General features: G+C 47.5%; 1 protein-coding gene across 4 annotated transcripts in view; it reads left to right on the top strand.

Moving 5' to 3' along the window:
* The window catches only part of CHD2 (chromodomain helicase DNA binding protein 2), a 113,318-nt gene extending 94,765 nt beyond the window's left edge, over positions 1 to 18,553 (top strand). For 3 of the 4 annotated variants that reach the window (XM_032842339.1, XM_032842338.1, XM_032842340.1), the window contains 5 exons: positions 4,293 to 4,471; positions 6,375 to 6,474; positions 7,478 to 7,691; positions 12,828 to 13,071; positions 17,360 to 18,553. In XM_032842339.1, coding sequence (XP_032698230.1) covers positions 4,293 to 4,471; positions 6,375 to 6,474; positions 7,478 to 7,691; positions 12,828 to 13,071; positions 17,360 to 17,693 — 1,071 coding nt within the window. In that variant the 3' untranslated portion in view covers positions 17,694 to 18,553. The remainder of the gene's footprint in view (positions 1 to 4,292; positions 4,472 to 6,374; positions 6,475 to 7,477; positions 7,692 to 12,827; positions 13,072 to 17,359) is intronic. The other variant, XM_032842337.1, reaches the window with a different exon arrangement.
* The last annotated feature ends 4,158 nt before the right edge of the window (positions 18,554 to 22,711 follow it).

Below are 22,711 nucleotides of genomic sequence, written 5' to 3'. Positions count from 1 at the left end.
TAAGATAGTCGTCTCTCTCATTGCTCCTTTCTCTGTGTTCTCAAAAATCTGTACACATATATATATTTTTTCTTTGTCCTTAACTCACTTTTCTTAATTTTCTGTACTGTTCTGTGTTTTGCTGTCTGACAGCAAGTAGCGATTCTTATGTTAAAGTACATTTGGGTGTTAGAAGTATTTCTAAAGAGAAAGGTATGTCAGTAAATGTATAAACTGACTGAATAAATTCATTGTACAACCAGCCTTTTGAGCTGATCTGTTTCCTGGTTTTTCCTTAGTCCAGTGTGTATGTATGTATGTATTTTAAAGATTTTATTTATTTATTTGACACAGAGAGACAGAGAGACAGCGAGAGAGGGAACACAAGCAGGGGAGTGGGAGAGGGAGAATCAGGCTTCCCGCTGAGCAGAGAGCCAGATGCGGGGGGGCTCGATCCCAGCACCCTGGGATCATGGCCTGAGCCGAAGGCAGATAATTAGTGACTGAGCCACACAGGCACCCCTTAGTCCAGTATTTATAAGAGAAAATCCTAAACTAATGCTTCTAATACTAACCATTTATTTTTTAAAAATGCTTTCACTTATTGGCGCTTTGTGTCATGTTTTAACATTCTAAAATCTTTTAAAAATGTAGAAAAATTTAAGAAATATAATAGACATTGATAACAGGTACCACGAAGCCTTGTCAAATGTGTTCTTAAGACTCAAGAGTTAAGTTGAAGCCCCTGTTTCTCTCTCTGAACCCACACTTGTCCTTTTTTACCTCCCCAAAAGTAAGGGTAGTAGTTTTAGATCTCGTTACTGTTCTTGGCGCTTGGTTTTAGCATTTTATGATTTCTGTTTGTCTGTAAAGACAATAAGGACTCGCATAGCCAGGCACTGTTTGTGCCTTTATGTCTTTTTTCTCCACAACAATCCTATGGGATAGGTAATTCTCTCCATTTTACTTATTAAAAAATAAGATGAAGAGGGTTACCTGGCTGGCTTACTTAGTAGAGCCTGACTCTTGATGTTGGGGTTGTGAGTTTGAGCCCCATGTTGGGTGTGGAGTTTACTTAAAGATAAAATATTAGGGACACCTGGGTGGCTCACTTAGTCGGTTAAGCATCCAACTCCTGGCTTTGGCTCAGGTCATGATCTCAGGGTTGTGGGTTTGAGCCCTGAGTCGGGCTGCCTGCTCAGCAGGGAGTCTGCTTGAGGTTCTCTCTCTCCCTGCTCCTCTCCTCTAGCTCCCCACTCATGGTGTGCTGTCTCTCTCTCTCTTTCAAAAAATAAGTAAATAAAAATAAAATCTTTTTTAAAAAAAATGGAGAGTCACAGAAGCTATTTGTTAACATAGTTAAGATGTGGGGCAAAGATTTGACCCAATAGTTTGGCACGAGCACCTGGGTTCTTGACCCATCTACTGCACGGCCGCCTCTGTGTCCCTACACGACAAATAGTTTTGCTTTCCGTGTTGAAAGACTTTATAAAAATGCTACACTGTGTATATCCTATAACTTGATTTTCGTCTGCAGCATCTCTGTTTTTGAGGTTGACCCATGTTGGTAATTTAAACCCGTTTCAGGGGCGCCTGCCTGGCTCACTTGGTGTAGAGCACGCCACTCTTGATCTCCGAGTTGTGAGTTCAGGCCCCACACTGGGCTTAGAGCTTACTTAAAAATAAAAATTAAAAACTAAAAAAAACCCGTTTCATAGTATTTTATATCATGACTTCCACAATTCATTGTTTCTCGTGTAGATGAACTTCGGGGTTTTCCAAAGGTTTATTACCAAACACCGACGGCAGCAAAGTTCTTGTGAATATTTTCATTTAGGGGGCGCCTGGGTGGCTCAGCGGGTTAAAGCCTCTGCCCTCAGCTCAGGTCATGGTCTCAGGGTCCTGGGATCGAGCTCTGCATCGGGCTCTCTGATCAGCAGGGAGCCTGCTTCCTCCTCTCTCCCTCCCTGCCTACTTGTGATCTCTGTTTATCAAATAAATAAATATTTTCATTTACACGTGTAAGTGCTTCTCTAGACTGTACAGCTTGCGCAGAGCTCTGGGTGTTTCCTTGGGTGCGCACATTAGTCACTTCAGTCGGTCCTGTGGAACTACCTCTTCCAGCTCATCTGGAGATTTATACAGACTCCTAACAGGGAACCCGAGTTCCGGTGGCCTCCCAGTCACAGAAACACTTGGTCATTTCTGACGACTTAATTTTTGCCAACCTCTGAGGGGCATGAAATACTGATCAGTGAGTGAGTGTTTTCGTGTCTGTGAGGCATTCATGTTTGTAGTGGATTGTCTTTTGTATTCTTTGCCTGTTTTGGGGTAATTTGTTCTTACCTTGCCTATAGCAGTCCTTTATACGATCATGATACTGATCTCTTTCTTACTGGTTAGAGTCATCATAGACACCTTCCAGGTTTGGTAAATCATCTTCTTTTGTGTACTTCTTGAAAGTTGAGGTAGAACTCCAAAAAGTAAACAGAATTATCGCAGAGTGATAGAAGTTTGTAGGGTTTTCTTTGTTCTGAAATTTTGTGCTTGTGTGCCTTAGTAGTTTGTTGTACCAGATGCCTCATGGTTGACAGCCATGCTCTATGGGTCTGAAGTGTTTTCTTGAATTATTTTGTGGTGGTTTCCTCCTGATTCTTAGTTTTATCTTTACAGAACTTTTTGTTTTGGGAAACTGGACTCTGGGAGGGGTCCCTAATATTACTACCTTTTTTTTTTCATTTCTGTCCTTTAAATTCTGCATTCTAGGGGCACCTGGGTGGCTCAGTTGCTAAGCATATGCTTTCGGCTCAGGTCATGATCCCAGGGTCTTGGGATTGAGCCCCACATTGGGTTCCCTGCTCAGGAGAGAGCCTGCTTCTCCCTCGCCCACTCCTCCTGCTTGTGTTCCCTCTCTCTCTGTCTCTTTCTGTCAAATAAATAAAATCTTAAAAAAAAAATAAATTCTACTTTCTAGGAGTTTTCCCCCCACTTTATCTCAGATGAGTATTTCTTTTAAGCTTTTTACTTCTCTTGTCATGTTTTATATCCAAGATCTTCCCCCTGCCCATGGTTCTCTGAATGTTTTTTATATTTTCCTTGAACTTGTTTTCCATCATTCATGTAGGATATTTGTTTCCGATGACTTGTAATCATTGGTTGTCTGCATACACATTTGGGAGCAGGGGACTAACCATCCAACTAGAAGCTCTGAGCGTGGGGGGGTGGGGCTTGGTGGATGGACGACTTCCAGGGCTCGCGGTCTGGTGATGTGGCGGGGCTGCTTCACTGGAAGACTTGCAGTGGGGAGTTCCTTGTCTTAGTTGGTCAGATTTCGTGGTCGAGGACCCTCCAGACTCCTGAGTGAAGGGTGTGGGCCTGGCTCTCCTCATTCTGGAGTCTCCCTGGGAGGCAGAAGGCCCGCCTCCTCTGGTGTGTGCCCGCTCATATGCTCCTGTTTCCGTGCACAGCCCAGTTCACAGATCTCTCCTTTATCTTCTCCAGAGAATAACCTCTTTTGCTGGGCACAGTTGGAAATTTGGGTATCTTTTGTGAATCTGGGTATTTGCTACTTCTAAGCATTGTTGAAAAAACCACTCCTTAGTTTTAATCAGAGGTACCTAGCTCTCCTCGGGTTGGGGGGTGTGTGCGGTGGGGGGATGTGGTAGTATAAACCAGCTCGGTTCTCATGCAGGTCTCTTAAGTCATTTCCCTTGCTGCCAGTATTTTGTTGCTCTTGTTTTCTCTTTCATTTTCCCTTCTTTGTGGGCCTTCCTCTTTTTGAAACACTCCCTTTGCTGCTGTTCAGTGGAGTTGGGTGGGGAAGACAACGACTCGTGTGTTCAGCTCACCATCTGTATCTGCATGCCTTCTCCGTAGTTTGTTGCAAGCCCAAAGGACTTGTAACTTTTCTATCCTGCAGTTTTAGATAGTTTATCTGGCGGTGGGACATTTCTGGGTTAGGCCTCTAACCTTGCTTCTCATTTTATCTTCATAATGGCCTTCTGAGGCTTTATCACACCCCTCTGGTAGATGAGAAAACAGCATTTTGAGCTATAATAAAAGGAAGGTATAGAAGTCATCACTCTAAGAGGTGATAAAGCCATCACTCTGAGAGATGCTGTTGGGACCTGCACCTCGGGTTTCCCCGACTTGACAGCTACACTTGCTCCCAGGGCTTTAACCCGTTCCTCCTTCAGGGGTACGATGGCACGAGGGATAGCTGGGTTTTCTCTGGGCATTCACGGCACAGGGAACAAAGACAAGATGTCTTTGCTGCGGGTGTTTTATGTCTCTACTCTGTTGTCCTGTTCCAGTGCAAAGAGCGGATGAGGCCAGTGAAAAAGGCTCTGAAGCAGCTGGACAAACCCGACAAGGGGCTCAATGTGCAGGAACAGCTAGAGCACACCCGAAACTGCTTGCTGAAGATCGGAGACCGGATAGCCGAGTGCCTTAAAGCCTATTCAGACCAGGAGCACATCAAACTCTGGAGAAGGTAAGTGACTGCAGCCTCAGACTGCCTGGTGCGATTTGGCAGTGTGTGTGTGGGGAGGGTTCTGGTTCTGTTTTATAAAAGGTGACACAGCCACCTAATGAGTACCCCCCCCAATAAAAACCATCTGTTGTACCCGCAGGCTTCAGTTTCTTTTTCCTGCAATAGGCCATTCCACTGAGACATCCTTTTGAATAGGTAGGATGATGTCATCATTTTATGAGAGAACAGCAGGGAGACTGATTTTGCTGGCTTAGTCTCAGAACGAAGACTTGGTCTATAAACCTGGAAGGCGTAAAAGTCATTTAGTCTCACTACTTCACCCACCTCAGGCTGATGATAATAACTGTTTGAATAGTTCTCTACTACACACGAGGGGAAAGAAGGATTAAAACCACTAGAACTGTGATTTTTTCCATTCTCTCTGATAATTGAAGAACTCTAGTAGTAATTTGTATTAATGCAATTTAATCCAGAACTTTAATTAGTAAGGCACATCATGGCTCACATACACTCATTTATGTGTTCACTTTTGATTTTTTAGGATAACACAACTGGAATTTCTTTCTCAAAGATAATGGTAGCATTTAGTCTCTTTCCATAATCCAAAGTGACTTTGAACTCATGTACTTCATGGTTCATATAATTACCCTGGTATAATATGCCCAATCCCAGTGGATTGGTTTTGAAAAAATGGATTTAAGAGAACTTTGTCATGCTATCCATAGCATGCTTCACACCCATTTAAGAAAATTAAGTTTCAAAATGTGATTTTTGTTCTCCTTTACACATCACCAACTTCTTCGTGTGCCTAGCCACTGGGCTGTTTTTCTAGCCAAGTTAATCCCTGCTAGAAGAGAACAGAAGGTCATCCTAGTATGTAGATCTGTGAAGCTAGGCTTTCTGCGGGGCACTGGTGCCTGTCTGTGTTGAAGTGTGTGGGGGCACTGTAGACCTGGCTAGCAGTCGTCCGTAAGCAGGTCCTTGCCCATTCCAGAGACACTGTCCGTGCTGAAGTGGGCATTGCAAGACCAGGTATGGCAGGTGTTCGAGAAGGAAGTGGAGTCTGCAGAGGAGTAGTGCGGGAGGATGCCCTTCTGAGAGGCAGGCAGGTGTACTTGACCTGGGCAGACTTGCTTACAGGAGAGTTTTCAGGCTTTGGCACAGGCTTACAAGTGGGCCAGTGAGGGGAGCTGGGTGGGTTTTAGGGTTCAAAGGCAGTTTGTTAAGACCACTTAAGCCCACTCTGGAAGACCTTAAAAAGGAAGGGACGGTGCAGCAGGTGTACGGCTTCAGGAGCCAGTCCCATTTCTGTGGGTGGCGTGTTGTGGTCAAACTATTCTCTCCAAAGCATGGAAGCAGGTGAGGCTCCTTTTCCAGCTCACCACGAGTACTGCTGCCTCCTTTTTCTAGACGTCGGTTCTGTCAGTCACTCCGCTGGCTATGGTAATGCTTGCTAGGATGGGTGCAGTGGTATTGCAGGGAGGCACTGCTTGGAGTTTTCAGGAAGAAATGAGAGATCCTGGTGGTGATAGCTGGGAAGGAAGAAGGGACAGCAACATGGGGATGCACGAATGTATGTAGGTCCCAGCTGGGAAGATGGGAGTAATGATGGATTGTGTGGCTGAATCCGAAGACTTTAGGACTTTCCTGGGTGCCGGTGAATTAAGGGATTTGAGCTAGGAGACCCGAACCCTTGTCTCCAGACTCCTTGGTCAGACTCTGTTCAAACACTGGCATCTAAAGACGTGTTAATGAAGCGCAGACCTGAAGGAGTGTTTCTGTTACTTAATTTCTACACTTGGGTGAGGCTCTGTGGCAGAATTCAGTAGCTTGTCATCAGTAAAGAGAACAGAAATTCTATGATTTACTTAGAGCTGTTTTTTTATTTTTTACTTTTCTTTAGGAACCTATGGATTTTTGTTTCCAAGTTTACAGAATTTGATGCTCGAAAATTGCATAAGTTATACAAGATGGCTCATAAGAAAAGATCTCAAGAAGAGGAGGTAAAATACACATTTAATCCTAATTTATACAATCAGATAAAAACCAGTTCCACAGAATTCCTTCATTACTCTTTTTCCCGGGAAGATGGTCAGGGGAGGATACTGTTGGTGCCAGAAGGGTCCTTGGTTCTCTGCCCTCAATACAGATGGAGGGGGAAGTGCTGGAGGGTGGAGGTGCCCAGCACGGCCCTGCCTGTCCCCCACAGCGTGCCCTAACGCCGTGTTACTTGTGCAGCGTCTTGGCATGCTCCCCTACTGGGAAAAGTAACAGTGACTCTTGATGGGTGAAATAGCCAACAGATTAGAGCCAAAGCAAATTAAAACTCTGACAGGGAGTCGTTACCGTGTGTTTCTCTGTCCTGGAGTCATTTATTCACCAATCTTGTGGCGGCGTACGAACCTGGCTCCTGATACGTAACAGGGTTGTAGGCAGAAAATACTTTTTCTGTTCTTTTCTGGGCCATGTGTATTGGTGTCCCAGCGTTCGTACGTAGCGTCCCAACTGCTCACGTGAGGGAGCAAACACGAGAAGGTTCCCAGAAGTTCCTTCCCTTCTCTGGCATGGGGTGGGGGGGGCGACGGGCACATAAGTGGCTTCCCTGATTCTGCAGGAGCCGTGCTCCTGAGGCCAGCATGCCTCTTTCCAGATCCACTGACTGGACGTGTGGGCCCTCCCCAGATCAGCCACTCAGGGCCCATCTGTGAACATGGAACACCTCCGCCACTAACATGTCAGTGACATGTTAGTCCGTGACACCTGCTCACGGGACTTGCCAGCAAAGGGCGACTTCCTTGTTGGGGCAGCAGGTGCTGCTCTGAGAGGCTGGGGTGCTGCAGGAGCTCAGGGAAGTTCCTGAACAGGGTTTATAAGCGTGTCGTAGACGGCAGGTCCGAAACCACGAGGGCCGAGAGATGAATACTTGGAGGTGGTGCTTTCTGTACTGTTCTTGGGAATTCTGCCAGTCAGGGGGTTAAGAAGCTTTGGTTTCTTTTTTATTCTCAGGAGCAAAAGAAGAAAGATGATGTGATTGGTGGAAAGAAGCCGTTTCGGCCAGAGGCCTCAGGCTCCAGCCGGGACTCCCTAATATCTCAGTCCCACACCCCACACAACCTTCACCCTCAGAAGCCTCACTTGCCCGCCTCCCATGGCCCACAGATGCACGGACACCCACGAGATAACTACAATCACCCCAACAAGAGACACTTCAGTAACGCAGGTAGGTCATGAAGTGGAGTTGTTGTTGTTGTTTTTTAAGATTTTATTTATTTATTTGACAGACAGAGATCACAAGTAGGCAGAGAGGCAGGCAGAGAGAGAGGATAAGCAGGCTCCCTGCCGAGCAGAGAGCCCGATGCGGGACTCGATCCCAGGACCTTGGGATCATGACCTGAGCCGAAAGCAGAGGCACCACCCGGGCGCCCCTATGAAGTGGAGTTTTAAGAAGAGATGCCAAAAGAATCATTTCCTTTTCTGAAGACAGCAGGTAGACCTGTGCTCCGTTCTCCTTCAGGACTTTGTTGTCTTCTGTCTCAGTGAGACGGAGGGTGAAGTAAAGATCCAGAAGGCTGGTCGTTACTCCGGCGTATAAGAAGAACATGGCCAAACGAACAAGTAATAGGACGAGAGGAGCAGTTTACATTATACGGGACGGTCAAATGCTCAAAACTGCTAATAGTGAAAGAGCCCTTGTAAATTGACAACAAAAGAATAACCAAATAGAAGAATGGGCAGAGGTTAGGAATAGAGAATTCATACAGGAGGAAATTCAGGGGGCCAGTATGACAAGTGGCCAGCACTGCTCGTAGGGAAATGTAAATTCAGGCAATAGCAAGCTAACTAATTTTTTTGCCCATTCACATCAATAAAAATTAAAAGGGTGGAATACATGGAAATTGCTAAGAGTGTGAATTGCTGCAGTGTTTATAGAAATTAATCTGAAATATCTAAATACGTAAGCTTTTTATTTTTTGGTATCTACCAGGATGTAGGAGGCTACCATTCTGGTCTTAGAATGGCAAAAAGCTGGAAATAACTTTGGATATCCATTAACAGGAGTATCATGAGATAAATGGTAGGACGTTGGTGCTTTGTATATTATTATCAGTTATTAGAAAGAACGAGTTGGTTTTAGAAATAAAAAAAATGGGAGAGAAAGCAACAACAAAATCTGTGTGTCTGTTTAGCTTTTTTAAGGTGACATTTATATAATACCAACTTTACTTTTTTTATAGATACTGTGGTTTTTAAAAAAGATTTATTGGTATGAGAGAGAGCACGAGGGAGAGAGCAGGCAGGAGCAGGGGCGGGGTGGTTGGAAGGAGGGCAGCAGACATCCCACTGAGCAGGGAGCCGGCTGGGGGCTCGATCCCAGGAGCCCGGGATCATGACCCGGGTGGACAGCAAAGGCTTAACTGACTGAGCCCCCCAGGCGCTCCATCGTTCACCATTATATTTATCCGGTTTAGTGGCATTTACTACATTCGCAGTGTTGTGTGGAACCACCACTTCTCTCTTAGTCACTGAACATTTCCACGTCTGTGAGGCTGTTTCTCCCCGTCCCCTGCCTGCCCCGCCCCCCCCGGTGTGTATTCTGTCTGTGTGGATTTCTGTGTTTGGGACACTGCCTGTTAATGGACTCAGTCTCTGTATATGTGTCTGATCGATTCACTTGGCGTAGTATTTGAAGGTTTATCCACACTGTAACGTTTGTTAGTACCGCATTCACTTCTGTGACTGAACTGCATGGACACAGGCCGCAGTCTGTTAACCCGTTCATCGGTGGATGGAGTTTGGGTTGCTTCTTTTTTCTTGGTTATCGTGAATAGTGCTGCTGTGAAATATCTTGTGTGTAAGTATTCGAGGACCTGTTTTCGAGTCTTGTGGGTATATGCCTGCTAGTGAAATTGCTGGGTTATATGGGAATTCTAATTCACTTTCTTGAAGAGCCACCAAGCTGTTCTCCATAGTGAAGGTTTGAATAAGCACAGAGAAACGCGTGAGAACACACCCAGGACCAGGGACCTTACGATGCGGGGAGTGGAGGGGGCATTGCAGGAAGTTAATAATTTCTCCATCTGTTGCTTCACTGGTTAATACTGAGCATAGATTTTAAAGATACGAGTAAGAAGAAAGGGAAAAAAGCATATAGAATCAAAGCCGGAAGTACATAGAACATACAGAAGTCATAGTACAGGATTTTATGGAAGGTCAGGTATTCTGTAATAATCAGAAGAAGTGTGTATTTCTTTCTCAACTTTGGTTTTAGGATTTCCATTTGATTGTTTTGGAAAATACATTTCAGTCTTTTAGGAAAATTCTCAGGTTTTTAAGAAAACTTGATTTTCTCCATCTTTTCCTCTTTTTTTGAACATAGGAATTACAGTTATTTAAAAATCTTAACCTGCTAACTCTAGGGTCTAAGTTATTGTGCGTCATTTTCTGTAATAGGTTTTATTTCTCTTGGTTTTCAGTCCTACAGTCCTGTCTTTAGGCACGCCTTCTTAGTTTTGATTAAATGGGGGAACCTGTGGGGCACCTGGGAGGCTCAGTCATTCAGGCATCTACCTTTGGCTCAGTCATGATCTCAGGGTCCTGGAATCGAGCCCCTCTCCCTCTACCCCTCCTTACTGTTTGTGCTCTCTCTTTCGTTCGCTCTGTCTTGCTCTCCCAAATAAATCTTTAAATATATATACATACATTGGGGCCAGGGGGGACCTATGTTGTAGAAATTGTGTAAGCTCCATATGGTGTTCCTTTCCCGGGAGAGGGTTCATTCTTCCCTCCCCTGGGCACATGGAATGGGAGGCGATCCTTCTAATCTAGTCTGTCTCTGGTCCCTCATCCTGGGGCTTAGCTCTCAAGGGTGCTCAGCGGAGAGCCTGTAGTAGCATTCTCTGCCCTCTCCCCTCCTGCAGGCCTTGACCTCCAGGCTTGGTTTTCTCAGCACCGTGAGACTGCCGCTGACTGCTCTGCTGTTCTGAGGCTTCTGGTTTAGGGTTTTTAGCCTTCTGCTCCCTGCAGCCTCAGCACGTGTCCTAAGGGAAGACCGGTTGTGTGTTTGAGCCCCTCAGCTCTGCCATGCCTCTCCAGCCTAGAAGGACCTGGAAGGCTCTGCTGGGGTCTCTGGTCCTGTGCTGGGAGCAGCTCAGATGTTCAGCCTCTCACCTGTGCTCAGAATCACAGCTCCCCACCCCCACCCCCGCCTGCAGTGGCTTTGGAGGTCACTTGACCTCTTACCTCTCTGAGCTTTTCTGCTCTTTGGAGTCTTACTCCGGCTAGTTGTGATGGCTCTGGCTGTTCTTTGATGTCTCCAAACAGGTAGTTTCGTTTACGTGGCGTTTCTTACTGTTCTTGGCGGAGTGTGATTCCGCTACAAGCTGCTCTAAACTACCTGGAACAGAAGTTCCATGTCTTCTGATCTTAAAAATCCAAGTAGTTCAGAATTAATTGATCGCCATTTGATTGAGGGGGAAGAAAGGTAATTAACTGTACAAGGTGACTGCGCAGTGTTTCCATGTTCATATATCTGATTGTGTTATTGGGCCTGACTATTTCCTGGGATCAGACCAGTTTTTTGTTATTCGTGTGACGTCACTGATTTTATATTCTGATGCTTTGAAAGAACTCCTCTTAGTCTGCTCACTGTAGTCTTTTATTTAAGTCTTGGATTCTTCACCGGTGCCCTTAAGAGCTCAGTACTTCTAACCAGCGACCTGCATCATGGCAGATTCAAGAAGAAAGAAAAGCACTGTTTGGTTTCTCTGCAAATAAAGGGCTTGGCTTGAGTTGTAAGCATCTGCACTGTTCCACAGACACCGACACCCTGTTGGAAACACTGCTTTCCATTTGGTGTGAAGCCATCTTCAAGTGATTTGTTTTCATGTTGTAAAGGTGTCGCATTTTTGTCATTGTCCATTAAGTTAATTCACCGGAATAGTCATCGTTTTTTATTTGTTGGTGGTCTGGCCCAACCCACCTTGGATCAGCAGTGACGTGAAGCCACTGGTTGACTGTATGTTACTTGAATGATGTCAGAGTCTAAGCTTCACAGGTTCGTTCATGGTGTTACTCTTTGGCTCTATACAAAAGTGCTTAGAAGACCAGCAAAATGAGTAGAGACATCTGTCTGGTGGCATATTCTTGGTGTTAGCATAGTTATAGATAGAAGATGGATTTCCCGGGAGGCCATGGGTATGGGCATATATGGGCATATATATATATACATATATATATAGGTATATATTCTTTCTGGTTAAGCCTAAGGTTGCCCATAACAAAGGACCACAAACTGGGTGGTTTTAGAACAATGGAAATGTATTCTTTCACACTTCTGGAGGCTAGAAGTCTAAAGTAGGTGTCAGCCGGGAGACATAAAGTTTTGAAAACCTGTTCCCAGCCTTTCTCCTGCTGTGTAGTGCCTGCCAGCAGTCAGTCCTCTGTGCTCTTTGGTGGCTCCATGGTCCCCGTTGCTGCCACCCTCGCTGCATGGCCTTCCTGCCCGTGTCTGTCTCAGACCGCCCTCTCCCTTTCTCTTAGAAGAATATCTTGGATCTAGGGCCCAGTCTAAATCCAAGATGATCTCATCTTGAAATCCTTAATTTACATCCATAAAGACCCTATTTCCAAGTAAAGTCACACTGTAGGTTCTGAGTGGACATCTCTTTTGGGTCACACTTGAACCACTGTAGCCTCCATTCCTGGACTTTTGTGTATTCACTACCTTTTTTGATTCACATCAGTGTAATTCTTCTCAGGGGAAAAGGGAGGCTGCAGAAGCAAAAACATTTCAGTTTGGCCCTGTCCTTGAGAGGTCGCGTACTGATCCAAATCCACAGTTAAAGGTGTTACTTTTTACAGGAGGAGGTTCGTCTCGTTGGTGTGGGCTGGGAAAGAGTAATAAATCAGTATGAATAGTCTGGAAATACTTTCAGAGACCAGGCATGGCGTGTGGTACTAGCAGGTAAACAGACTTTCGACATGTAAACAGAAGGTACTACCTTTCATCTATGAAACTCAGCAGGTTCTGTTTTCTCGGTTAATGTTTGGTTTCCTTTTTTTGAGTGAAATCTTCGTTTTAAGGGTCAGCCCCAGATTGGAAGGTAAAGAGGCTTGGAAAATAAAAAGTAAAATCTTAGGATTTCCTAAGAGAAAGGCTGTGAATTTTCTTTTGCCTTAAAATTTGAGGGAGAGAATGTTGGGACTCAGTGCTGGTATGTTTACCAGCAGCAAAAGGCGACGCAGGAGGAAATTTAATGTGTTTCTATCATACGTGTCCGCCTTTGAGTTTAAACCTTAGTGGGTGTGAAATTCAGCCATTGTTGCAGTCGTGAAACTGTTGTTTGTTTTCCTGCAGATCGAGGAGACTGGCAGAGGGAAAGAAAGTTCAACTATGGTGGGGGCAACAATCCTCCTTGGGGTAGCGACAGGCACCATCAGTACGAGCAGCACTGGTACAAGGACCACCATTATGGGGACCGGCGACACATGGATGCCCACCGCTCTGGGAGCTATAGACCCAACAACTTGTCCAGAAAGAGACCTTATGACCAGTACAGCAGTGACCGAGACCACAGGGGACACAGAGATTACTACGACAGGTAAGCTAAAGGTCCCGAGACGCACGGTGCTGACCTCTGCTGGGAGTTTTACTCTTTGAGGGGGAGAGACAAGTGACATACACATTCATGTACTTATTAAATGTTCATTGAACATCTCATCATGTGCCAGGCATGGTCCCTAGTCTGAGCTGATGTTTTTGCCATCAGAGCATCCTTAGGGTGTTGGGGAGGAATCCTGGTGTAGGCAGCTGGCACCATGTGCTGAGCAGAGGGTTGAAAGGGGGGGTTTTCGAGGGGAGGGGGGTGGGGGGCTGGATGAGCCTGGTGGTGGGTATTAAGGAGGGCACGTACTGCGTGGAGCACTGGGTGTGGTGCATAGACAATGAATTTAAAATTCATTAAATTAAAAAATAAAATTTTTAGTTTTTTAAAAATTAAATTTAAAAAAATTAAAAGGAAAAAAAGTAGAGGTTTTTGAGTTTTTCTCCTGGGGGCTGAGGAAGAGAAGAGGTTGCTAATTCTTGCCTTGGGCCCTGAAGAGTCTGCTAAGCAAAGAGAAATGGAATTGGTTATCACAGGTGCAGGCCAAGGGTCGGCACCCAGAGAGGGAAGCCCAGAAGATGAACACTTTGGCTAGTAAGGGGTTCAGTGCCGGGTTAGAGGTCTTGAGTTGTATTCTTTGGGTCATAGGGAGCCATCTGCAGGGTCATCATTCCGCACGTACATGTTCTCTGCCTTCCTCTGAGGAAATGTAGAGAAGTGGTAGCCTTAAAATTAAATTAGAGTCTGTAGCCCAATTATTAAGTTCAGTGCATGGTTCTCAGGAGGCAGGATACTGGATGGGTCCCAGCCCATGGTCCTTGTCTGCCCCAAGCCCACAGTTAAGGGGTGAAGAGCTTTTGAAGTCGTACCATGTCTACAGCTGTTCAGGACCGTATGAGCCCGGTACCGTTGTAACCTGTGAGTTAGTAACTACAGGAAGCGTGAAGTGGTTTTGTTCTTTCTAGTTTTAGGACTTGACTGTATTTGAACCTCACGGCAGCTTTGGTTTTCCTTAGGCTAATGACATGCTTTGTTTGGACTTGAATTTAAATTTGGGAAGTTTTATATAAATATCTCATCATTTCTGGAGGATCTGGTAACACATTAGCACAGTGGCTCTGGTCACGTAGCAGCTGTCTCCTCTAGAGGCTCCATGTCCCCTCAGCCCCCTCCCTCCTATGTCTCTTGTCAGCTTCCAATGGGCATTTGCCCTGTAATTCTTGGTCTAAATCTGTATTTCCATTCAGTGTCACTTGGTTTTTTTCTTCCTGCCTGAAGACCTTTTCATTTGGTAGGGGTCTGCTGGTTCTTTCTGCATCTCTGTGTCTGAGAAAGCCTTTGGTTGGCCTTCACGTATGAAAGATACCTTTGCTGGGTATAAATTCTGGATCAGCACTTTCAGTACTTTAAAGGCGTTCCTCTTCTCTCAGCTTGAACTGTTTCGGAGGAAAAAGATCTGTCATCTTTATCTTTGTTTCTCTTTACATAACGTGTTTTTTCCTTTGTTCCTAGTTTTTAACTATTTGATTATAGTGCATCTTGCTGTATTTTGCCTCGTGTTTGTTTTGCTTGGGAAGTGTAGAGCTTCTTGAATCTGTGGGTTTATCTTTCTTTTCAAATTAGGAATTTTTTTTACCTTTATTTCTTCTGTCCTCCCTCTCTCTCACCTCCTTTGGAGATTCCACTTACACTGTTTGTGTTGGTCTCCCAGCTCACTGATGCTGTTTTATTTTGTTAATTTTGTTTTCTCTCTGTCTCTGTTGGATAGTTTCTGTTGCTATGTCTACAAGTTCACTGAGGTTTGTTTTTCAATGCCTAACCTGCCTTGAGGCCCATCCAGTGTATTTTGCATGTCACACATTGGAGTTTTATTTCTAGAAGTTGTATTTGGGCCTCCCCCCCCCCCCCAGTTTAAATCTTCCTCTAACCTTTTGAAATCTGGAATACAGCTTATAAATAGTTTTATATCCTTGTTGGCTAATTTACCGTTTGGATTAGTTTAAATTGGTTAACTTATTTCCTCATTATGGTCTTAGTTTCCTGGTTTTCTCCATGCCGAGTAATTTTTTTTTAAGATTTTATTTATTTATTTGACAGACAGAGATCACAAGTAGACAGAGAGGCAGGCAGAGAGAGAGGGGGAAGCAGGCTGCCTGGTGAGCAGAGAGCCCGATGTGGGGCTCGATCCTAGGACCCTGAGGTCATGACCTGAGCCGAAGGCAGAGGCTTTTACCCACTGAGCCACCCAGGCGCCCCCAGGCCGAGTAATTTTTGGTCAGATGCCTCACTGAGTGCCGGATATGTTCTATTCCTATAAACGTTCTGGAGCTTTGTCGTGAGACACAGATTACTTGCCAACATTTGATGGTTTCCGGTCTTGCTGTTAAGATTCTTCGGGCAGAATGGGAGCAGTGGTCTGGCAGGGGTTAATTGTTCCCACCACCCAGGCAAGAAGGCTTCGTTGTACTCTGCTGATGTCCCTTGAAGCTTGTTTTTTGGTATAGCTGGTGAGAACAGGGCACTGGCACCTCTGACCTTCCGGGGGTTATTTCCTGGCCTTTGGTAGTTTCTTTACGTGCACACCCTGAGCAGTTGTTCACTGAATCCCAAGGGGAACCCTTTGCATGTCTTTGAACTTCTTTCTGTCTCCTGAATTCTCTTCTGTGTTCCATCCGCTGAACTCCAGCTGCCTTGGTTCTGTCCCCGCCTCTCAACTCTGGGAGTCTCCCCTTCCCTGCGCTGAGGCCTGGATGCTGTCTCAGGGCAGTGAGGGGTTTGTTAACAAGCTTCATCTCCTTCGATTTCCATCCCTCAAGGAATCACTGTTCTTTGTTACCTGACATCTGGTGTCTTGAGAACCATCGTTCTGTACATTTTGTCCCCTCTGTCTCGTTTAATGAGGGGAAAGTCACATAGTATGAGTTAACTGTTTCAAGGTGAACAATTCAGTGACATTTAATACATTCACAGTGTTGTGCTATCATCACTACCTCAAGTTCCAAACACTGATCACCCAGGACCATTACGCAGTCACCCCATCCTGCTGTTTCCCCAGCGCCTGATCACCAGTCTGTATTTTGTTTTCATGGATTTACTTCCCTTGGATATTTTGTATACACGGAATCCTACAAGATGTGCTCTTTTGTGACTGGCTCCTTTGAACATGTAGCGTCATGTGTGAGTCTCACCCGCATTGGAGAACGTGCCTGTACTTTGTTTCTTTTCATGGCTGAATAATAGTTCATTGCGGTGTACTGTTGATCCATTCATTTGTTGGCGGACGGTTAGTCGTTTCCACCTTTGGTGCTTATAAATAGTGCTCTGTGAACACAGGCGTAAAAGTATTTGTTTGAATACCCATTTTCAGTTATTTTGGGCATATACCTAGGCGGGAATTGTTATATGGTAGTTCTGTTACTGACTTCCTAGAAACCACTGGTTTTCCACAGTGGCTGAAACATTTTACCCTCCTACTAGCAATGTACAACAAGAGTGGCCGTTTTCTCACATCTTTGCCAACACTTAACCTTCTGTGGGCGCGTGTGTGTGCGTGTGTTTAAACATGGCCATCCTCGTGGGAGCGAATCAGGACTAGCTCATTGTGATTTTGATCTGCATTTCCCTGATGATTAATGTTCATTAAAGATGTGGATCATCTTTTCATGTGCTTAGTTAGTGGCCATTTGTAGATCTTTGAAGAAATGTTTGTGTCCTTTGCCCATTTTCGAATTGGGTTGTTTGTCTTTTCGTTGTTGACTTGTACCAATTTTCTCCTAATGGGATAACAAGTAGTTTACTGTGGTGCTAATTAAAAATTTTAATATTCCTCTCATTGAATCAATTTTTAAAATAATTTAATTAACCTGTCAGTTATTGTTGACCGTTGGGGTTGATTGTAGCTTTTTCTGTTACTAATAACTTCTCAAGTAATTTCCGTGGCTCTTTTTCTCCTGGGCCAGGTCAAAGAATATGAAAATGTTTGTAGATCTTGCCAGTTTTCCCGAAGGGAATACAGCTTTACAAAGCCACCAGTGATTCAAGTGTGTACTCGTTTCATTGCAGACTTGAGGCTTATGTCATTTCATAGGATAGGTTTTGCCAGTAAGTGTAAAATAGCCCTTTGTTATTGCTTTTGTGGGGTTTTTTTGACTCCTCGTAAAGTAAGCATTTACAAACTGAGTCCTTTGGAAGTGTCCTTGACTATGAATGCACAGGGAAGCGCCAGTGGAGGAGGGAGAAAGGAATAGGCTCCACCTTTCAGCTGATCTTTGCATCTCCATTTCAGGCACCATCATGACTCCAAGCGGAGGAGATCCGATGAATTTCGGCCTCAAAATTATCACCAGCAGGATTTCCGACGAATGTCTGACCACCGCCCCCCTATGGGCTACCATGGCCAAGGACCCTCGGACCATTACCGCTCTTTCCACACAGACAAATTGGGGGAATATAAACAGCCCCTGCCCCCCCTGCACCCCGCAGTCTCAGACCCTCGCTCGCCCCCTTCTCAGAAATCTCCCCATGATTCCAAGTCACCCCTGGATCACAGGTCTCCGTTGGAGAGATCACTAGAACAGAAAAACAACCCAGATTATAACTGGAATGTTCGGAAAACATAAAGGACAGCTGGGAAAGAAGGAGAGAGCAAGAGTCATTAAGCACCTGGATACTTTTGGTCTGATCCAATGGGAGCCAGTTATCTAGACCAGTGAGTGGAGTTTCTGGACATGCTGCTGCTGTCAGCTTGCCGGCCGAAGAAGCGCCTCGAGGAGTGGGGGGCCTTTCACTCGGTCCAGCTTGGGTTTGGGTCGCCACTCCTGCACTTTGACACCCCATCCCATTCTAGCCTGGTTCTAGCCTGTCACTGCGATGGGTGCTAGGAGGAGGTGGTGACTTGTGTGTACCAGCTTCGCGGGCTGTGTTTCCCCAGTGAAGGAAGACGGGATCTTAGAGTCGTGATACTTTGTTGCCGGGGTCCCTGTGCCCTGAGCCTGGGTGTGGGGGGCTGGGTAGGAGCGTGTGTGTGCCGGCTGCCGGGATCTGCTGGACGGCACACGATTGCTTCACTGTGATGTGACATGCTGCTGACAGGGAGCGGGGCTTGGGTCTCGCCTCGTGGGACTTAAAGGGGAGTGGTCACACTCCTCAGACATGTTCTTGGGAGAAACCATACACTTGGGCCTCATCATGACATCTGTGGTACAGGAAGACAGAGGGGAACAGCTTCCACGGCGGCCCCTTCCTGACCGACACTAATTTTTCCCACACTATCTATACATTTCAAAGGCTTGGTCTCCGCCGTGGGCCTCCTTCGCCCTGGTGCCAGGGAGGCGAGGGCCCGTCTGCGGACTCCTGAGTACTGTGAGCAGCCGGCACTGGCGTTGGCGTGGGTCTTCCTTGGTTGGGAGTGGGCTGAAAGCGGGGCTGGGGTGGGGGCGGTGTGGCCAGGGACCCGGAATCCCCGATGGATTTCTGATTCTGGGATGAAAAGTGTCCGTTGAGGGCCGGGGGGCGGCGGGGGATGCTTGGTGCTGGCAGGTGCCAAGGGAGGGGGGGTATGGGCGCAGGTGGTGAGTGGGTCTCGTGGGGAGAGGGGGCTTGGGGTGTTTTGCCAGGTCAGCCTCTGTAGCCGCCTTGTAGGCACTTTAGTCTCTGCCCAGCGTGACGCGGAACACATGTCTGCTGACCCCGTGTGGCGGGTGGACCGGTGAGGCTCAGCGACCTGCGGGGAACAGGCTCCCACAGCTAGGCAGGCAGCAGTAGACTTGAACTCCAGTGTTGTTTAGAATGAGATCAAATAAAGTACAAACCTAACTTAAGAGATTTTGCAAACTAGGAAGCCTCCAAGGCCAGGGGACTGCGTGACGGTCAGAGTGGTGCAGGGCCGGACGGAGTCGGGGCGGGCTGGTTGCACCAGTTCATTTAGGCTGCTTTGGTTCTCCTGATGCTGGGCCTTGCGTTCTCCTCTTTCAAAATACCGCTTGCCAGTATTGTGTGAATATCCAAAGGCCTTTCTAGGTGGACGCGCTGACTTGAACCTACACCGTGACTAAACGTGTCCAGGCTCAGAGCTGGTGAGAAGCTTCCCGTTGGGCACGCACAGGGTTCAACTCCCTGAACTAACCTGTGAGGACGTCACGAAATGGTCATCACTTACCCGCCGGTACCCTGGGCTGCACCATTAATGCCTTCACTAGCAAAGCCCCCAGTCCCAGCGCCTTAGTGGAGCCGACACGGCTCTGCGGGGTCATCGCTGCTCGCTGTGCGCGGCGCCCTGGGGCAGGCCAGCGTCTGGGTCCTCACAGCTTGTGCTGGGAGTAGTGGGCCTGCCCCGTCCTTATTTATCTCCTCATGGTACTAGGGATGTTCAGCGTGGGCTCAAAGGGGGTCAGCATGCCCGGAGCACAGCGCAAAGGAACGCGTAGGAGCCCCTGGCCATGGTCGTCCCACGGCGACTGCTCGGTGAGAGAAGATTGTGTCTGCTGTGGCCACCACCAGCTCAGCTTCCTGCTGACAGTACTGACACTACCCTGTGTTTCTCTTGCCCAGGCCGAAGTGGAAGGCTAGGTTGGCTTGCCGGGTCCTTTGGGGTGTGGGGGAGGGATGAGCACCAGCACGTGTCTCCCCGCGGGAGGTCAGGCTATGTCCTCTGGGAGGCGCGGCATCCCCCTTCCCTTACGGGAAGCTGGGAGGAATTACCAGAGGCCCTGAATTTCAGGGCTCAGCGAGGGTGATTGTCTCTGAGGTTGATAGGAGATGTGAGTTATTCCCAAAGATGTCTCATCATGAAGAAAAAGGAACTTCCTTTTGTTTACATTCAGGACTTGTAGTGCCATATGATGTAGCAAAAGGCAATATTCGCCAGATCAGTGTTAAATTGATTATAAAATTACAGTATCCCCATAAAAGCATCTGTTTTAGGTGTTGAGTATGTTTGAAGACTGGGTTGGGAAAAAGGAGGCATTTCCTCATTGACCGAAATCAGTATGAATACTGTATGCTCTTATCAGAAACAAATTTGCACAGGTAGGAATTCTCTCCCTTGCGGGTGGGATAAACTGCCCAGGAACCCGTGAGGGCGGCGGTCCATGGAGCCTGGCTTTGAAGGATTTCATAGTCGGGTAGAAATAGTGGGGGTCGAGGAAGAGGGGCGTTCGCATCATCTGAGATCTGAATATGAACGAGGATTAACGCGGTGTCCTGCAGCCCTGGGAAAGGGTGCCGTGAAAGCCCGGGTACATCACTGTGGTCTTCTCAGAGACGGCTGCAGAGAAACAGATCCTCTGCAGAGCCCGATCTGATGGCCCCAGGGCGGCCCCCCGCCCCTTCTTGTCATTCCTTTAGCCCTTCCACGGGAAACCAGAACACTGCTCCCACCGTGCTGCAGACATTGTAGCCTGATGCCCGAGAGCCGCATCAGGACGTGTGGTGCACACACGAGTCCGCTACGAATTCACACAGGGACACTGGAATCCTAAAGACCAAAATCCACTCGTCAGCAGGAGCGGGGGCCCAGGGCCCAGCGCCAGCGGTCTTCCGGCTTGTCTGAGGGCTGCCGTGTCGGGCAAGGAGAGCCAGGCCAAGGGTCCAGGCTGCTTTAGTCCGTCCGGACCCCACGCGTTTGGGGACGGATGGTTTTTCTTTATTGTAAAATTGTGGACTTTTAAAACCTGTTGACTAAACAGTAATTAATTTATATTTGTGAAAAATGCCACTGTCCTAGTGATTTCTGATGTAAATAATGTTGTTTATATAGTATGTATTAAATTTTCCTACATTGTAAAACTGTTGTACTTTTGATTCTTGTATATTAAAAAGTGTTACTAAGGATTTCTAGAATTGGGCGAACACCGTTGCGTTGCGTTGGGTTGGCGTGAGCTCTGACTGGCCACACCTCTGGCTCCCTCCCTTCCCTTGGTCTCCAGGTCATTTAGACTGCTTGCCAACTTGTGAAGTGGAGCCTTTTAAAGGCTCATTGTTTTTCCTTCTGGGGCCAGTTGTGGTGTTGGGTCTGGGACCTGACCACGGGGTCGGGGTCGGAGGGTTCTGAGATTTTCCCCGAGGCTAACAGCCCCTGGCTGAGCCGCTCCTGTCCTCAGTGTCCTCAGCAAAGGGCAGTGGGGGCGGGGAGAGCCAGAGGATCTGCAGCCCCTGATGGAGCAGAGCTTCCCTTAGTATCCCCTGGTGGTGGTGGTGCTGGGGATGGAGCCGGGGAGCCCAGGAATGTGCATGTGAAGACCTGAGTTGTCCAGACGGGGTTCTGTCCCGCCCCCTCCATCCAGAGGAAGTGACTGGGCCGTGTCTGCCAGCCCACAGCCTTGAGGGCAATTTAACAGTTGGGTTATATATTCATGAAGGGGGAAAGAGGCATTTTATAATGGAAACACTGACACGATGTTAACTCTCGCAATTTGGCACAGGGGCAGGCCCAGCTCCTGCGAGGCCCAGACGGAGGAAGCGTGGCACAGCCCGCGGGCGGAGATGCCGTCTGAGTGGGAGCTGGAGGGGTTTGCTAGACCCAAGGGGTTTTGCCGATACTTAGGAGACTGCAAAACCAAACTCCGATCTTCACGGAGCTCTCGATTCTTGATACCCAATAAACCCGTACGTTCAGTTAACTCGTGTGACTGTCAACCCAGGAGGCTTGGCGGTGGGGGGCCTCGCTCATCCTGGCCTGGGCAGGAAGGAGAGGCTGGGATTTTTAGTGCCTCGCGTTCTTGAGGCAGAGACTCAAGAATTGAGGGTTCCTAGGGACGCCTGGGTGGCTCAGTTGGTTAAGCGGCTGCCTTCGGCTCAGGTCATGATCCCAGCGTCCTGGGATCGAGTCCCACATCAGGCTCCTTGCTCAGCGGGGAGCCTGCTTCTCCCTCTGCCTCTGCCTGCCACTCTGTCTGCCTGTGCTCACTCTCTCTGACAAATAAATAAAATTTAAAAAAAAAGAATTGAGGGTTCCTCCTGCCGATAAACAATTCACAGTCATGTTGCAACTCACAGCTCGGCTGGAACCTCTTTGGGAAACTTGAAAGCGCTGCAATAATCAGCTTATGATTTACAATAGCAACGCGGCTTCTAAACCAGCTGTTGCCAAGAAGCCCGCCTTTTACTGGAAAAAGCAGGCCCAGGCTCCCCCCTGCCCCACAGCTGCTCCCTGGCGGGGCCTCGAATGTCTGGCATCCAAGCAGGTCCTTCTCAATTAGCACCAACAGAAAGGTCACTTACTGAAACGCGAGGCCCTACAGTTTGCCAGACCAGTCTGGACTGGGGATTCCAACCTGTGGCTCTTAAAAGAGCAGGGCCGGGTCTGCCTTCGAGGCCCGTCTTACCGCCCTCCCTGGTCTCCACCCTTTGAGGCTGGAATCCCGCTTGGGCCCCGGCCTCCAACCCGCCTGTGGTGTCTGCTCCCTGCCTTGGGGAAGAGATGGAGCCCAACCCAACACACGCTCTTGGTTCTGTAGAACTTGGGCCCTGCCTGGTGTTGGGGGACCCCCTCCTAGGCTTGAGGTCTGGGTGTTTCCCGGCCGGGTGTGTGGCCGTGAGATCTGGCTTTGTGCGGGAACACGGACGCAGGCCTCTCACCTCAAAATCAGGCAGAATATCTACTGCTTGGGGCCAGCTGCCCCACGGAGGGTTTGCACTT

Source organism: Lontra canadensis, unplaced genomic scaffold, assembly GCF_010015895.1.
Source record: "Lontra canadensis isolate GAN:19392208 unplaced genomic scaffold, GSC_riverotter_1.0 scaffold128, whole genome shotgun sequence".
Taxonomy (NCBI): Eukaryota; Metazoa; Chordata; class Mammalia; order Carnivora; family Mustelidae; genus Lontra; species Lontra canadensis.
Note: the sequence above shows the minus strand (reverse complement) of the source record. Positions and strands in the feature narration are given on the sequence as shown.